This window comes from Pongo pygmaeus, chromosome 6 (assembly GCF_028885625.2).
Source record: "Pongo pygmaeus isolate AG05252 chromosome 6, NHGRI_mPonPyg2-v2.0_pri, whole genome shotgun sequence".
Taxonomy (NCBI): domain Eukaryota; kingdom Metazoa; phylum Chordata; class Mammalia; order Primates; family Hominidae; genus Pongo; species Pongo pygmaeus.
Window position 1 is genome coordinate 8,776,418 of NC_072379.2, and position 18,515 is coordinate 8,794,932.

Here is an 18,515-nt window from a genome sequence, read left to right on the forward strand (position 1 = left end):
TGCTCTGTTGCCCAGGCTGGAATGCAGTGGCACCATCTCTGCTCACTGCAAGCTCTGCCTCCCGGGTTCATGCCATTCTCCTGCCTCAGCCTCCCAAGTAGCTGGGACTACAGACGCTCTCCCCCATGCCTGGCTAATCTTTTTGTATTTTTAGTAGAGACGGGGTTTCACTGTGTTAGCCAGGATGGTCTCAGTCTCCTGACCTCGTGATCTGCCCTCGTCAACCTCCCAAAGTGCTGGGATTACAGGTGTGAGCTACCATGCCTGGCCAAGACTTTATAATTCGGTCCTACTTTCCAGTTCACATCATTTTCCCATGGCAGGAGCTCCAGATTGTATTTTGTTTTGTTTTGTTTTGTTTTTGAGACGGAGTCTCGCTTTGTTGCCCAGGCTGGAGTGCAGTGGCACGATCTCAGCTCACTGCAAGCTCCGCCTCCTGGGTTCATGCCGTTCTCCTGCCTCAGCCTCCTGAGTGGCTGGGACTAGAGGCGGCCACCACCATGCCCGGCTAATTTTTTTTGTATTTTCAGTAGAGATGGGGTTTCACCATCTTAGTCAGGATGGTCTCGATCTCCTGACCTCATGATCCGCCTGTCTCGGCCTCCCAAAGTGCTGGGATTACAGGTGTGAGCCACTGCGCCCAGCCTCCAGATTGTATTTGTCATAGACATCAGAACGTTGGTCCTTTGCTTAAGTGCTTCCACTATGTAGCAGTAAATATACAAGAGTAAAAATAGCTGAGTAAAGAAGTCAGTAATAAGTAATTTTCGTTACCATATAATTGAAAAAGGAACATACTCCATTGATGATTAATGAACAATTTGCTTCTGGGTCACTATCCATAGGGAAGTTACCTGTCACTTAGTGTGGTAGATTAAGACCCAGAAAGGGGACCGGGTTGCTTTTCACATGGTTCCGTGTGGCAGGTGCCCTATTAGATGATGGCCTCAGAAACATGCTTGTTGAAATTCTAGTTGATATTAACTGGGTCAATAGATCGGGAGTGTTTGGCACATACTCTCTGCTTTTTTAACTTGATGTCATGAAGGACTACAGTTATTTTGCACAGAATGTGTTCCATTGTCACAGCTATTTAGTATTTATTGAGCAGCCAATATGTTATGGGGTACTATATATATGTGTGTGTATACACACACACACACACATATGTATATACACACACACAGACACAGGACATTTATATGTGTGTGTGTATATATATATATATATGTATACATATAAATGATATATATATATCTCTCTCTCATTTAATCCTTACCATAACCCTGTGAGCAGATGCTACTGCTCCTATTTTATATCTGAGGAAACTGAGGCTCAGAGAAGTTATCTTTGCAGGATCAGTGAGAGGCTTGGGACCCAGATCTGCCTCTGAAGCCCCTGCACTTTTTCACTACTTTGTGCCCTTAGGACAATAAGTTCAACTACACATGGAGTTCTTAATATTTTTAGTGAGTTGTGTGTACTCTGATGACAAGAAAAATTCAAAATGCCATGACAAATTGGACAGACAGGCCAGTTTATAGTTTGGGACCAGAAAGGACATGCATTCAAAAAGTAAAACTCTCTAGGGACACATTCCAGTCCAAGAGGTATCTACAAAAGAATGATATTGCTAAGGAGAGATATTATTTGTGTATTAAGGACCAGGAAGAAAAGCGTGAAGCTTTCAGATGGCTAGAAGCATAGCTGTAGTAAAAGCAGCAAACCATATGATAAGGCAAATTTTAAATATTATTATTATTATTTTTGAGACAGGGTCTCCTCTTGTTGCCCAGGCTGGAATACAGTGGCATGATAACAGCTCACTGCAGCCTGGACTTCCCTCCAGGCTCAGGTGATCCTCCTACCTCAGCCTTCTGGGTAGCTGGGACTATAGGCCTGTAACACCATGCTAATTTTTTTCTATTTTTAGTAAAGAAGGTATTTCGCTATGTTACCCAGGCTGTTGAACTCCTGAGCTCAAGTGATCTGCCTGCCTCAGCTCCCCAAAGTCCTGGGATTACACGTGTGAGCCAACACCATGCTCGGCTTTAACTGTTATTTTTGAAGACCAGATGAAAAAACTCTCAAGATTTAAATAAAATAATTTTTTTTTTGGAGACAGAGTCTTGCTCTGTCGCTCAGGCTGGAGTGTGGTGGCACAATGTCAGCTCACTGCAACCTCTGCCTTCCAGGCCCAAGCCATTCTTGTGCCTCAGCCTCCAGAGTAGCTGGGACTACAGGCATGTACCACCATACCCAGCTAATTTTTGTATTTTTAGTAGAGATGGGGTTTTGCCATGTTGGCCAGGCTGGTCTTGAACTCTTGGCCTCACGTGATCCACATCCAGCCTTAAAATCAAAAGGTTTTAATAAATTAATTTTAAACGGGAAAAATGTAAAGCAAGTGCATATTTTGAAAGCATAGAGTCGGCAAGGCGCAGTGGCTCATGCCTGTAATCCCAGCACTTTGGGAGGCCAAGGCAGGCAGATCACATGAGGTTGGGAGTTCGAGACCAGCCTGACCAACATGGAGAAACCCCATCTCTACTAAAAACACAAAATTAGCCGGGCATGGTGGCGCATGCCAGTAATCTCAGCTACTCTGGAGGCTGAGGCAGGAGAATCACGAACCCAGGAGGTGGAGTTGAGGTGAGCCGAGATCATGCCATTGCACTCCAGCCTGGGTGACAGAGTGCAACTCCATCTCAAAAAAAAAAAAAAAGCATTCACGTCAGTGTCAAGAGAACCTGCTGCTAATGCTTTCTTTGATAGGCAGTATGATAGGTTGGAAAGAATATAAACTGTGGGATCAAACTTGGGTTCCACTTACCAGCTGTAGTATGTTGAGCAAATTATTTAATCTGACACTCATTTTCTTCATTTATAAAACTTGAAAAATAATGTCTACCTTCTGGGTACAGGATTGAATTAGATTATACATAGAAGTACCTGGCTTGTGTTGGGTGCGGTGGCTCACGCCTGTAATCCAGCACTTTGGGAGGATGAGGTGGGCTGATCACAAGGTCAGGAGTTCGAGACCAGCCTGACCAACATGGTGAAACCCCGTCTCTACTAAAAATACAAAAATTAGCTGGGCATGGTGGTACATGCCCGTGATTGCAGCTACCCAGGAGGCTGAGGCTGGAGAATCGCTTGAACCCAGGAGGCGGAGGTTGCAGTGAGCCAAGATCGTGCCATTGCACTCCAGCCTGGGCGACAGAGCGAGACTCCATACCCCCCGGCCAAAAAAAAAAAATTAAGTACCTGCCTTGTGCTAGTTACTTTAATATTTTGGAAAGAACAGCAAGTAATAGGAGCTATAGCCCAGATTTTTTAATACAAATAAAAATTTCAGGAGTGTGTTCAAATTATTTATTTATAGTGGAGTTTCCTCAAATTGATTATTGTTTGGACTATTGCCTAGGGATTTGGATTTTTTTTTTTTTTTGAGACGGAGTCTCGCTCTGTCGCCCAGGCTGGAGTGTAGTGGCATGATCTCGGCTCACTGCAACCTCTGCTTCCCGGGTTCAAGTGATTCTCCTTCCTCAGCCTCCCAAGTGGCTGGGACTACAGGCATCTGCCACCATGCCTGGCTAATTTTTTGTATTTTTAGTAGAGACAGGGTTTCACCGTGTTAGCCAGGATGGTCTCGATCTCCTGACCTTGTGATCCGCCCGCCTTGGCCTCCCAAAGTGCTAGGATTACAGGCTCGAGCCACCGTGCCTGGCTGGGGTTTGGAATTTTATTGTAAAGGATTTGCATTTCCTTGATGATAAATCATCTTTTAGATCCCTTTTAATTTTTAAGTTTAATTTTTTGTTTAGATGGAGTCTCACTATGTTCCCCAAGCAGGTCTCAAATTCCTGAGCTCATGAGATCCTCCTGCCTTGGCCTCTCAAAGTGCTGGGATTACACGTGTGAGCCACCATGCCTGGTCCATAGATCCTATTGATTCGTTTGTTGGTTGATTGACTGACTGACTGACAGGATCTCACTCTCACCCAGGCTGGAGTACAGTGATGTGATCTCCGCTCACTGCAGCCTTGGCCTTCTGAGCTCAAGCGATCATTCTGCCTCTGCCTCCCAAGTAGCTGGGACTACAGGCATGTGCCACCATGCCTGGCTAATTTTTGTATTTTTTGTAGAGATGGGATCTCACTATGTTGCCCAGGCTGGTCTCAGACTCTTGGGCTGAAGTGATCTGTCCGTCATGGCCTCCCAAAGTGCTGGGATTACAGGTGTGAGCTTCTGCGCCCAGCCATAGATCCCTTTTAATTAACACTTCTGCTACTCCAATTATTTAGGATCCTGGCTCACCATATGTTACTCTAATCACTTTTTCTCTGTTGTTTGTATTTACGTTTTACTTCACTGTCAGTATTTTATAGATCATATCAGAAAACTCAAGATTTAAATAAAATCAAAAGGTTTTAATACATTAATTTGAAACAGGAAAAATGTAAATAAAGCAAGTGCATATTTTGAAAGCAAAGTTTTGAGTTAAATTTAGGAAACAGGCATTTAGGCTAGTGGCAAGAAAACTTACACGTTTTTTCTGTGTGTAATTTGGAGGAAGGGATGGATTTTGTTCACAGTCATTATTTTTTTTTTTCAGGGTTTGTTAGGAGGCAAAATCATAATTTTTTTTTTTACTGGCAGATTGTTTAAAGGCTAGGTTCTGAAATAAGACTGCAGGTTTGAAAACTAAGCATTACCAGTTATTGTAACCTTGGGCAAACTACTTAACCACTCTGAATCTTAGTATTCCCATCTGTAAAATGGCTATAATAATAGTTTCTATGTTTTAAATTTATGGTATTAAATGAGTGAAAACCTAGAGAGCTCTTGGCATGGTACTTTGCACCTACCAAGTACTTAGTAAAACGTAATAATATTTTGATGGTACTGATGATACCCTGTTCTCTCTTCTAAACTGTGATATTGTATCTTTACCTGCTAGGCATTTTCTCTTTTTTTAAAAAAAATTATTTCAGTAGTTTTGGGGGTACAAGTGGTTTTTTGTTACATGGATGAATTATAATACATAGTGGTGAATTCTGAGATTTTAGTGCAGCTGTCACTGGAATAGTGTACATTGTACCTAATATGTAGTTTTTTATCCCTTGTCCCTTCTCCCACCCTTTCCCTTCTTAGTCTCTGAAGTCCATTTTATCACTCTGTATGCCTTTGCGTACTCATCTGCTGGGCATTTGCTCTTATACCTTCCTACATTACGTTAAACACACGTCTAAAATCAAACCCCTCATCCCACATGAAGACCACCTTTTTTGTTGTGCATATGTGTTTTAAGTGTAGATATGGAGTAAGCAGCCAGAATTTCTTTCAGTTACCAAATATCGACAGACACTTGAAATATCTCAGAGTTAAAAGTTGCAAATTATGTTATTGGAATTCTGAGAACAGTATTGATCGCTGCTTCATGTTACACTAACTTTACTTTTTAAACTTCTGAAACGATTTCATTTGACAGGGCAGACCTTAATTAAATATATGTCCACAAGGAGAATTGACTCTAAATGTCCAGCAGGATTTCAGAAACACAGTAAATACCTTTCTTCTATCTATTCTGATCTCCTTGCTCATAGGGTCTCACATAGAATCTTTGGGGCAGCTGTCAGTTCTTCATATTTTCCAGCCCCAATGCCCTTTTTATAAAATTGGGTAGCTGTTAATACATTGATACTTGGGCGCACAGAGTTGGCACTCAATAAGTAGCTGTTGAGTAAATTAATCAAAAGAATTGCAAGATACAAGATACCTGGTCACTTCTATCAAAGAGTTTATAAATCAAGTATGAATGACAATACCTGAAACCACTTAAAAAAATCTATGTAAACATTATATGTGACATTTCAGGATAAGAGGAACAACTAATATATTTTGTACACATTCAGTAAATGGAGAGAAAGGTTTTTGGAGATGAGGGGCTTGAGCCAGACCTTGTATGTGTGCTATTAGAAGCTTTCTGGGCTGGATACATTTAAAAACTGCCCTTTGATACTAATAGTATTAAAATTCTGTCTCCTTGGAAGCAGACTGCCTGTTGCTTTAGCTTTAAAAGAGATTTATATCCAAGCATCGCATTATGCAAGCCATAGAAAGACTGTTTTATGTGAAGATGCACTGACTACACTTCCCTGCTGTCTATATTTTATTGTAGCTAGTTGTTTAGAGCTGTCTCTGTGTAGAGTGTGAGGTCCTCGAGGGAAGGGACCTTCTTGGTCTCTTATCCCCTGCGTACTTTGCATAGAGAGGCACTTCATAAATGTTTATTGAATAAATGCTACATTCCTAATGGGTAAGAATGTGTCATATTACTCTTTGTTTTCTTATGTGTACTGAAACAAATTGTTTCTTGAGATTGGCCCTTAGAATATTTATTCAGTTTTCACTGATTCTCTTGCTGCAGGTTAGCTAACCATGCAGCAGGTGCTTGAGTTTCACCTTTCTCCAGTCCAGCAGAATTATATTTTGATGACCTCCATTTTGATACTTGTAGACCAGATCTAATCCGAAGATTAATCTTTAGGTAACAGATGGAGAGTGATAATGATAACTTCTGTGAAGACAAACCCATGCACACATTCTGTTGTCTGAATAATATTCAAATGAATCCTTCTGCTCCCAAGTCATCAACTTGCCCCTTAACACACATCCCTCTAGAGCACAAATCTGAGCTCCTTGTAGATCTTTGCCCTCTTCACTCTCCAGGCCTTCCTAATTAATGTCTTCTCAGAATTGATCTTCTGTCTCTCTTAATCATTAGTTAAAAGAAAAAGTGGCTGGTGTAGGACCTGGGGATACATTGCCACATCCCATTTCCTTCTCTATGAGCAGGATTTCCAATTTCCAAGCCTGATGGGATCTCCCAGCTGGAACAGGATCTACAGGTCTTTGATCTGGAAACTAAGACTAGAGAAGTCTTAAGAGATGACCGCTCAGGTGAGTAAGGCAGAATCATCAGATAGAATTAGTAGGGAAGTAAAGTTCAATTGTTGAGCCAAGTTGTAGCTGCTTTGGCACTCAGAATGAAGAACTCTGTGTGTCCTAGCATGGAGAGTTCCTTCCTTTTCCCTTCAGTTAGGTTGACCCTTTCCATTTGTTTAGTATCCATGCACATGTCGTACTAGACCCCAATCAAGTTGCTTATCTAAAATTCTTTCAAGTGTTTCCCTATTATTTCCTTACTCTGCTGAACATGTCCGCTGTTTTACCTCACTGCTCCTGTTTATGCCCTTAACTTCTGCTGTTGAGATTTTGTGCCTGTTTTTCAGAGTAAATAAACTTTTCTTGTCCTTGTAGATATTACATTGTTTAGTTTTCTCATCTGAGTTTTCTTTTCCTAAGCACAGGGTACAGATTACATTTGCATTTTCTATTTATATATTGTATCAGATGGAGAGACCAGAGAAGAGAACAAGCTGTTGATTCCTAAGCAGAAAATTTCGGAAGAAGTACATTCATGCAAAGTGAGAGTAGGAAGACTCAAACACGATATTACCCAAGTTCCTGACAGTAGAGAAGTGTATAAGTCTGAGGACAGATTAGAAAGGCTTCAGGAAATTCTAAGGAAATTTTTGTACCTGGAGAGAGAGTTTAGGCAAATAACAATCAGCAAGGAAACCTTCACCAGTGAGAAGAACAATGAATGTAATGAACCCGAAAAAAGCTTCAGTCTGGACTCTACTATTGATGCAGATCAGAGAGTTCTTAGAATACAGAATACCGATGACAATGATAAGTATGACATGAGCTTCAACCAGAATTCAGCCTCTGGTAAACATGAACACTTAAATCTAACAGAGGATTTTCAGAGTAGTGAATGTAAGGGAAGCTTAATGGATCTCTCCCACCTTAATAAATGGGAGAGCATCCCTAACACTGAGAAATCCTATAAATGTGATGTATGTGGGAAAATTTTCCATCAGAGCTCAGCCCTTACTAGACATCAGAGAATCCATACTAGAGAGAAGCCCTACAAATGTAAAGAATGTGAAAAGTCTTTCAGTCAGAGCTCAAGTCTTAGTCGACATAAAAGAATACACACTAGAGAAAAACCTTACAAATGTGAAGCATCTGATAAATCCTGTGAAGCGTCTGATAAATCCTGTAGTCCAAGCTCAGGCATAATTCAGCACAAGAAAATTCACACCAGAGCCAAATCTTACAAATGTAGCAGTTGTGAAAGAGTCTTCAGTCGTAGTGTCCACCTTACTCAACATCAGAAAATTCACAAGGAGATGCCCTGTAAGTGTACTATATGTGGCAGTGACTTCTGCCATACTTCATACCTACTTGAACATCAGAGGGTCCATCATGAAGAGAAAGCCTATGAGTATGATGCATATGGGTTGGCCTATATTAAACAACAAGGAATTCATTTCAGAGAAAAGCCCTATACGTGTAATGAATGTGGAAAAGACTTCAGATTGAATTCACATCTTATTCAGCATCAAAGAATTCACACAGGAGAGAAAGCACATGAATGTAATGAATGTGGAAAAGCTTTCAGTCAAACCTCATGCCTTATTCAGCATCACAAAATGCATAGGAAAGAGAAATCATATGAATGTAATGAGTATGAGGGCAGTTTCAGTCATAGCTCAGATCTTATCCTGCAACAAGAAGTCCTCACCAGACAGAAAGCCTTTGATTGTGATGTATGGGAAAAGAACTCCAGTCAGAGAGCACATCTAGTTCAACATCAGAGCATTCATACCAAAGAGAACTCATGAATGTATAATGAAGATGGGAAGATATTTATCAAATTCAGGCTTCATTCAGCATCTGAGAGTTCACACCAGGGAGAAATCATTTATGTACTGCATGTGGTAAAGCCTTCAGTCATAGTTCAGCCATTGCTCAGCATCAGATAATTCACACCAGAGAGAAACCCTCTAAATGTGACGAATGAAGAAAAGGTATTAGTGTTAAACTCTTAATCGACTCCTGCAAATCTATACCAGTGAGAAATCTTATAAATGTATTGAATGTGGCAAATTTTTCATGCTATTAGTATTTTCATACCTTAGTCACATTTGGAGAATTCACATGGGAATAAAATTCCATTGCTGCAATGAATGTGAAAAAGCCATCAGTCAAAGAAACTACCTTGTTTAGTATCAAATTCATGCCATGCAAAAAGATTATAAATGTAATAAGCATGTATCTGTGTGAGGAGATTCAATCATAACCCAACGCTCATTCAACATCAAAGAATTTATACCTAAGAGAACTTATTTGGGTGTAGTAAATGGCAAATCTTTCAACAGGAGTTTAACTAGTCTTTGTCATATCAGAATATCCATAGTAGACAAGAATTTGATGTAACGCAAATGGAAAAACTTGACACCACATTTCAGGCTTTACCCAACATCGAAATAATGGAGAGAAAATTGTTGATTATTTCTTTATGAAATTGTTAATACATAGTCCCAATCTTTTTCATTGCACAAAAATCTAGGGTTGACTTGGTAAATGCAGTGACATTTTCTCATGGACTTCCTTTATTTAATATATATTCTAAGTAGGTACATTTATTTTTACTTTTTAATTATAATTTTGATATTAAAAAGAACAGAGATGAGGTCTTGCTTTGTTGCCCAGGCTGGTCTTGAACTCCTGGCCTCAAGCGATCCTCCCACCTGTCCTCCCAAAATGCTGGGGTTACAGGCGTGAGTCATTGTGCTGGGCCTATTTTATTTATAGAACTCATTTAAGCTGTTTTTATTTTAATATGTCCTATAAACATTTTTATATTTTTTGAAATTGGTTCTTAGTGTTCACAACTTCCATAAGATACTGCTAATGCACCAGTATTAAAACACATCGACGTAAGTAGCTCATTTAGCTTTTTCTGCTGTTCTTGGCCCAAGTTCTTTCCAAAACCAACTCTTAGGCCTGCTCTTTACTAGGGATCCTATGTCGTATTGCTTTATAGCCACAACACTTGGATTCCTGTTGATTAACTTCTCCATTCTCTTAAGCACCTTTAGAAGATTTAGAAGTTTCCTAGTTTTAAGCGTTTTACCAGCAAGTATTCCATACCTACTTGATGTTGCTGGTCTGGTGTCTTATTTCCTAAAGTGAAGCATCTTTTTTTAAAAAAATTTGATTGAAAATATATAGTCCAATATAAGTATGAAGGATTCTCTCTCCTGAGATTGTAGCAGGCAGCCAAACATTTTCAAATGATGCCCAAGGTTTTAGCTGTCTTGTGTGCATCCACAGTCTGCAAAGAAGACAGATGATAAGGACATCAGGGAGCCAACAGGACTCCTGATAGCCTCACTACATTCATCCAGTGCCTATTCTGCATGCCTAAGCTTAGAGTTCTTTTATATACCTCTAAGGCCAGCAAAATGCTCAGGTCTGCTTTTGGTAGGGTAAACATAAAGAAGATACACAGGCCGGGCGCGGTGGCTCACACCTGTAATCCCAGCACTTTGGGAGGCCGAGGCAGGTGGATCACGAGGTCAGGCAATCAAGACCATCCTGGCCAACATGGTGAAACCCCGTCTCTACTAAAAATACAAAAATTAGCCGGGCGTGGTGGCGCGCGCCTGTAATCCCAGCTACTCAGGAGGCTGAGGCAGGAGAACTACTGCTTGAACCTGGGAGGCGGAGGTTGCAGTGAGCCGAGATCGCACCACTGCACTCCAGGGTGACAGAGCGGGAGTCTCTCTCAAAAAAAAAAAAACAAAAAAAACCACACACACACACACACACACACCAGCATCATAAGGGAATGCAGACACACACACACACACACACACACACACACACACACCAGCATCATAAGGGAATGCAGCCTTCCAAGAGAGATGATGCTGTTCTTATGTTAATCTCAGAGACAGTATTTCAAGAGAGTGGCAGGTCTGTTCCTGGTAAAATTTTAACCATTAGGATTGCAGATAAATGTTTGGAATCTGCTCCTCCCTCATCAATCCAGGACAGTATTTGAAGTGTGAGGGCTTTGTGTATAGTTGTTTATCCATTACCACATTTTTGTATTTTAATAGTCTACAGGCTATATAAAAGAACATGGCTTTTTGACTGATAAAAGTGATTACAGATGGTGGCTCAAGTTCAGGGCCACCATCATATACCTAACAAGAGTTCATGATTCTTTAGGTAATGTCAAAACATTTTGTATTTTTCCATCTTAAGCTTTATAACATTTTGTGAGTAAGACAAATGTTATTTAAAATTCTTGTCAGTCCAGCAATTGAGGCTTTCATAGTTCAGTGTTATAATATTCAGTAGGGACCCTCAACAAATATATAAAAATATATTGCTCACTCTATAATCCTCTTATGGCTAACCTCTAGGATAGTTCTGCCACTATATTTTACTTCTTTGCCATCAGCAAGAGTAGGATCTCATCAAGGCAAGGTAGGAATCTAAATGAAATTGATATATAAATGAATTGATCTAAATGTAAAAGCAAATGAAAAATGCATGTGTTTTTTCCTATCAAACATGTATACCCTTATGTATAGAGACCAGTAGTCACGTGTGGTGACTGAAACAGGATTATGTAATCCCTAAAAAGCAGAATATGTAAAAATCACATGTATGCGTTTGGTTTAGGAATGTGCTTTTGTACTTCCACTTGAATAAAGATGTGTTTGGTATTCTGAGAATTTGTTTCAAACAAAATCTGAAGGTCTCAGCCAGAAGCATTTGGGAATGTTGGAATAACATCTCTGGCTGCAACTCCTTTCCTCCCTGAAACTTGCTTCACAGCAAGAATGGATCACTTTCCTTTGCATTGATACAAAGCTTGCTTTTCCACAGACCTCTGGAACAAAAGCTGAATGTTTGGGACTTAAAGGGGATTTGATTGGGAAGCTATTGGTATATAAAATAAGACTAAATAGTTCGACGTTTCAGTAGAACTAGGAATAACTTTTTGTTTGTTTGTTTTTTGAGACAGTCTCGTTCTGTCACCCAGGCTGGAGTGCAGTAGCGGGATCTCAGCTCACTGCAACCTCCGCCTCCTGGGTTCAAACGATTGTCTTGTGTCAGCCTCCCAAGTAGTTGGGATTACAGGCACCTGCCACCTTGCCTGGCTGATTTTTGTATTTTTAGTAGAGACAGGGTTTCACTGTGTTGGCCAGGCTGGTCTCAAACTCCTGACCTCAGGTGATCTGCCTGGCTTAGCCTCCCAAAGTGCTGGGATTACAGGCATGAGCTGCTGTGCCCAGCCATATTTTTTAAATAAGTAAAACACTTAAAAAAAGGCGGACTCAAAATAGTCCTTCAGGGCAATCCTTTAAGCAGATATTTAATTGGCCTGATACATGAGTTTGTGTTCTGAGTCATTTTGGTCTTGAAAGGGGAGAGAAGAGAAATACAATAGTAGAGGGCACCTTTATCTTCTGTCTTTCCACCTACCTACACACACGTATGTTTGTACATATCTAAACTTTATTCTCAATTCTGCAAAGCAGCTAGCTTCATTTTACAAAGGAATATTTTAGTAAACATACCCCAGGCCAGGTGCAGTGGCTCACGCCTGTAATCCCAACACTTGGGAGGCTGAGACGGGCAGATCACTTGAGGTCAGGAGTTTGAGACCAGCCTGGCCAACATAGCAAAACCTGGTCTCTACTTAAAATAGAAAAATTAGCCAGGCATGGTGTTGCGCGCCTATAATTTCAGCTACCTGGGAGGCTGAGGCACAACAATAGCTTGAGCCTGGGAGGTAGAGGATGCAATGAGCCAACATCCCGCTACTGCACTCCAGCCTGGTTGACAGAGTGAGACTCTGTCTCAAAAAAAAAACAAAAAACAACAATATACCCCAAAGTGATGTTGGTATTACACAGATCTCAAAACCCAGAGAAGTTTGATAGGTCTTCATTCCCTAGTACATCGCTGGTGACTCATTGTCATTAGTTTGCAACTGATCTGAAGTGCTTCCAGAGTTCTCTGGGATACTAGGAGAGAATATCCTGAGATTTTTTTAGGGAACTAGTCAAACCCCTGCTCTGAAACAGGGTTGGACAGTTTTGACAATGGCAGGTCGCAGGTCAAAGCTCTCAAATTTCATATATCCTGTCAAGATACCACTGCTGCCATCGCTAGATTTGCATTTCCATTACACAGTGACCAAATTTACTCTAAATATTTTTCTAATAACCAGAACTTGCTGGTGGGCATGTATCCTTGCTACGAGTCACTATCACCTTTGGTTATAGCAGTGGAGCAAAGTGGTAATGGGAAAATTCCTAGGTTTTTGGCCTGAGCAAAAGGGTAGGTAGAAGTAGATGACAGGTGGGGAACACGGGGAGAGGAGCATGGAGAGTTTTAGCAAAAGAGCTAGCATGTCAAGGCCTACATGTGGGAGTATGGCACTTTCAAGGTAATAAGTAAGGTATGGAAAAATGCCTCACTGTAGTATGTAGTATGTGGGCAACTGAGGAGGTTGAAGAACCAAGTTCAAAGGAGGCCCCTAGGGATTAGAGAACCAAGCACTATGGGATTCCCACGTCTAAAAATGTTGCCTTCATTCATCCATTCATTCAGTGAACATTTAGCAGTGTAGGACTGGCATTGTTTGAGGAGGGATGCCCTGGATTTGGAGATCTTAACATGTAACTAGAGAAAACATTGGCATCCTGGGCTGTGGTAGGAACTACCACCCAAAAGGTAACTCCCTGCTGGAGTCAGAAAACTGACTTCTGTCTTTTTCTAACATTTGTATCATATGGAACCACTTTTTTTTTTTTTTTTTTTTTGAAACAGAATCTTGCTCTCTCACCCAGGGTGGAGTGCAGTGATGCGATCTTGGCCCATTGCAACATCTGCCTCCGAGGTTTAAGTATTTTCTGCCTCAGCCTCCTGAGTAGCTGGGACTACAGGCACCTGCCATCACACCTGGCTTATTTTTGTATTTTTTGTAGAGATGGAGTTTCACCATGTTGGCCAGGCTTGTCTCAAACTTCTGACCTCAGGTGATCCACCCGTGTCAGCCTCCCAAAGTGCTGGGATTACAGGTGTGAGGGAATCACATTTTACATTCCCTTCAAAATACAAGTGTGTGAAGGAACCAGTGTTTTAATCCAAGAATGTAAGAATGATTTCAAACAAATGAAACTCTACAAATGAAACTACATACATTTAAAACTTTATTTTGTGGACACTTCCTATTTACTCTCTTTGTTTTTAGAAAACTGTTAGCTATGGCTGGGTGTGGTGTTTCATGCCTGTAATCCCAGCACTTTGGGAGCCCAAAGCGGGTGGATCACAAGGTCAGGAGTTCAAGACCAGCCTGACCAACATGGTGAAACCCCGTCTCTACTAAAAATACAAAATTAGCCAGGCATGGTGGTGCGCACCTGTAATCCCAGCTACTCTGGAGGCTGAAGCAGGAGAATCACTTAGAACCTGGGAAGCAGAGGTTGCAGTGAGTCGAGATTGTGCCACTGCACTCCAGCCTGGGTGACAGAGTGAGACTCTGTCTTAAAAAAAACAAAAACGGTTAACCTCTTGTATGTGTATTTCATTCATGTTTATAAATTTACAACCTGGGCATAATAAAAGCATTTGTTTGGTCTTTTCCCCATTTGCTCATATTACAATGACAGTCTTCCTCCATTGTCCTTTGTGGGTGCAGTTAGATGCCCTCGCTCTGGTATGAGCAGGCCATGGTTCAGATGCTGCCTTTGTTACATACCAGCTGCAGCTCTGGCATGTAAGATGGTAAAAAACAAAATCACCACTTGCACAGGATGGTTGTGAGGATTAATGAGACAGTGTCAGTTTAAGTGCCCCAAAACTGGTAGTTGCTGTTTCTGAGTTTATCAGGAAACCCCTTATCACGAACAATTTGTCTCCTTAATCCTTTTTCTTCCTTTTCTGCTTCAATACATCTCATGCCTCTGGCACACCCATACTCCTGGCCGGCTAGGTGGTTGGCTCTTGGCCCCTTCTCTAAGGCTTTTCTTGGACATTCCCCCTGCCTATTTATAGGTGGTGCGAAAGTAATTGCGGTTTTTGCCGTTTAAAAAATTGCAAAACAGCAATTACTTTTGCACCAACCTAATACATGCTCCAGGCCAAGCTGGGAGGTGTTGGGGTGCACACAGAGAGAGGAGGACAGGCTGGCCTGAGGGTGAAGAGCGCGGGCCCCGCAGGGTCAACCCGGCCAGCGGTCACGAAAGGAGGTGGAGTGGGGGGAGGCGACATAGGGCAGGAAGAGGGGAGGACAAACGGGGTGCACATGGGGACAGCCAGTTAGAGTCTACGGCCACTTAGGCGATGAAGGGCAGGTGAAGAAATCCCGTTCCATCTTCCTGCAGCCCTCCCTTGGGGAGCCTCCATCCTATCCTGCTTTGGACCGGGGCGGCTCCTGGAGGGCCGGCGATCGAGATGAGGCCTCCGAGCCGCCCAGAATAGAGTCCGAAGTGCGCCCAGCGGACCCCGCGGTTTCCATGCGCCTCCTAGGGTGGGTGGGCTAGCTGTGCGCCCCAGTGCGGAGAACGGAGGAGGGGTAGGCGCCGTAGCGGCCGGAAACGCGGTTGGCGGCGGGGCCCAGCTTGCGGGGCTCCTGGTCGCAGGGGCGGGGCCCGCCGCCGGTTTCTAAGGGCCTGGCAGAGTTCCTGCAGTCACGATCAGGGGTCTTTGCTTTCGTCCATCCCCTCCTGGAGAAAGAACGCAGCTTCTAACGCCTTCTCGGTTGGGCACCCTTCTTGGGAAAGCTCCGCCTAGCATTGCCCTTGTACCTGCCCTTTCTCTCCCTTTCCTGAAGTGACTGCCGGTCTGTTGCATCGTGTTGTGAATGTGTCGAGATTTTGGCGCTGCAGCAGCATCGGAGATTGGATCCAGCCCACGGAGAGGTCCCCCGACTCCATTCGTCCGTCCCCAGGGCAGGGGCCTCGGAAGAGCAAGGGGGAGGAGCTGATCTAGCCGACTGATCTTTGTGGCTTAGACAAAATTTAGAGTTTATTTGTCCCTCTGACCATGCTCTCAGATCAGATGGACAAGATTAGCTTTACACTTAGAAGCGTTGTGGTGCAAGACTAGTGACTTTTTTTTTCCTTCCTTCCTTCCTTCCTTCCTTCTTTCCTTCTGTCCTCCCTCCCTCCCTCCTTCCCTCTCTTCCTTCCCTTTCTCCACTCCCTTCTCTCTTTTTTTTTTTTTTTTGGAGACAGGGTCTCACTCTGTTGCTCAGACTGGAGTGCAATGGCATGATCATAACTCACTGCAGCCTCGACCTCGTGGGCTCAGGTGATTCTCTCACCTCAGCCTCCCAAGTAGCTGGGACTACAGGCCCACACAACCACGCCCGGCTAATTTAATTTTTTTTTTTTTTTTTTTTTTTTTTTAGAGACAGGGTCTCACTCTGTTGCCCAGGCTGGTCTCGAACTCCTGATATGAAGCTATCCTCTCTCCTTGGCCTACCAAGATGCTAGGATTACAGGTGTGAGCCACTGTGCCCTGCCATGACTTTTTTGTTTTTTTCTTCTTTGTAACCTGAAGCTGTAGCCCATGTCAGTAAAGCCTGCAGCTAATGTTTACTCTCTCACTGTGTGGAGCAAATCTGCAGCAGTGCTGTCTAGCTCTATTGTGAGGATCTGTTATACCAGCACCTGTTAACTTGCTTGGCATTTGGAGAAGCTAGGTAAATGTGTGAATGAATAAATGCATGAACCCAGCCAAGTATGTTCCATGAGCCAAGTACAAGAAGAGTGGACTCTTGTCCTACTCACACTCTCCTTCATGGTTAGGAAAGGCACATTTTTCTACCCAAGGCATAAACTCCGAGAGTGGATACAATGGACAGGTCAGCCACCTGTTAAGAGAAACGGAAGTTAAATGATTCATGACATTTTGATTTCAATCTGCTGTCCCACTATTATCAGGTGTATGGCCATTTAAAGAAAATGAAGTTGGGGCCAGTCACGGTGGCTCACGGCTGTGATCCCAGCACTTTGGGAGGTTGAGGCGTGCAGATCACTTGAGGTCAGGAGTTTGAGACCAGCCTGGCCAATATGGTGAAACCCTGTCTCTACTAAAAATGAAAAAAAATTAGCCAGGTCTGGTGGTGTGTGCCTGTGGTCCCAGGTACTCGGAGAGGCTGAGGTAGGACAGTTGCTTGAAACTGGGAGGTGGAGGTTGCAGTGAGCTGAAATTGTGCCACAGCATTCCAGCCTGGGCGACACAGTTAGACTCCATCTCCCGCCTCCCTGCCCCACAAAAAAAAAGTACACCGATATGATAGGGGAGTGTACTCCCTCTGCGATATTTTGAATAATATTGTCGTCTCCCTTTCTGGATATTAGGAACAATATCAGAAGGAGGGTATACACACCCTGCAATATTGGAAGTAATATCATCCTCTACCGCCCTGGATGTGTGTACACCTTTTGCAATATTGGGAGTAATATTGTCTCCCCCTCTCAATATTAAAAACTATCACAGGGTGGGTGTACACTCCCTGCGATATTGGGGTTAATATCATCCTCTCTTTCCCTGATATTAACCACAATGTCAAAGTAGGGGTGTACACCCCCTGCGCTATTGGGAGTAATATCATCCTTTCTCCTCCTGGATATTAGGAAATGTCTCAAGGGGGGTTTACACCCCCTGCAATATTGGGAATAATATCATCCTCTTCCCCCTGGATATTAGAAACAATATCACGGGGGACGAGGTGTACATTCTCTGCGATATTGGGCGTAATATCATCTTCTCCCATCCTTAATATAAGGAACAGTATCACAGGGGGGTGTATACCCCCTGCGATATTGGAAGTAATATCATCCTCTCCTACCCTGGACATTAGTTATAATATCACAGTGCGGGTGTACACCCCCTGCGATATTGGGAGTAATATCATCCTCTTTTTTCCTGGATATTAAGAACAATATCATAGTGGGGGCGTACAACCCCTGCGATAATGGAAGTAATATTGTCCTCTCTTCTCCTGGATATTAGGAACAAAATCACATGGGGGTTGTACACCCTCTCCGATATTGGGGGTAACATCATCCTCTCCCACCATAATTATTAGGGGCAATATCACAGGGGTGGTGTACACCTTCTGCGATATTGGGAGTAATATCCTCCTCTCCCCACCTGGGTATTTGGAACAATATCACAGGGGAGGGTGTATACCCCTTGCGATATTGAGAGTAATATAATCCTCTCCCCACCTACATATTAGAAACAATATCACGGGGGGGGTGTACATCTCCTGCAATGTTGCGAGTAATATAATCCTCTTTCCCCCTGCATATTGAACAATATCACGGGGTGGGGGGTACACCCCCTGCGATTTTGACAGTAATATCATCACCTCCCCGCTTGGATATTAAAAACAATATCACAAGGGAAATATAACCTCCTTGGGATATTGGGAGTAATATCATCCTCTCCCTCCTAGATATTAGTAACAATGTCACAGGGGGCTATACGCCCCCTGCTATATTGACAGTAGCATCATCGTCTCCCCTCTTAAATATTGGGAACAATATCACAGG

At 42.7% G+C, this 18,515-nt stretch overlaps 1 protein-coding gene across 13 annotated transcripts in view; it reads left to right on the plus strand.

Moving 5' to 3' along the window:
* Positions 1 to 11,669, plus strand: part of ZNF655 (zinc finger protein 655) — an 18,404-nt gene extending 6,735 nt beyond the window's left edge. For 8 of the 13 annotated variants that reach the window (XM_054497129.2, XM_054497125.1, XM_054497128.1 and 5 more), the window contains 2 exons: positions 6,862 to 6,966; positions 7,420 to 11,669. In XM_054497129.2, coding sequence (XP_054353104.1) covers positions 6,862 to 6,966; positions 7,420 to 8,759 — 1,445 coding nt within the window. In that variant the 3' untranslated portion in view covers positions 8,760 to 11,669. Of the gene's footprint in view, positions 1 to 3,646; positions 6,554 to 6,861; positions 6,967 to 7,419 lie in introns of those variants that run through there. The other 5 variants (XM_054497132.1, XM_063668136.1, XM_063668137.1 and 2 more) reach the window with 3 other exon arrangements.
* Positions 11,670 to 18,515: the final 6,846 nt, after the last annotated feature.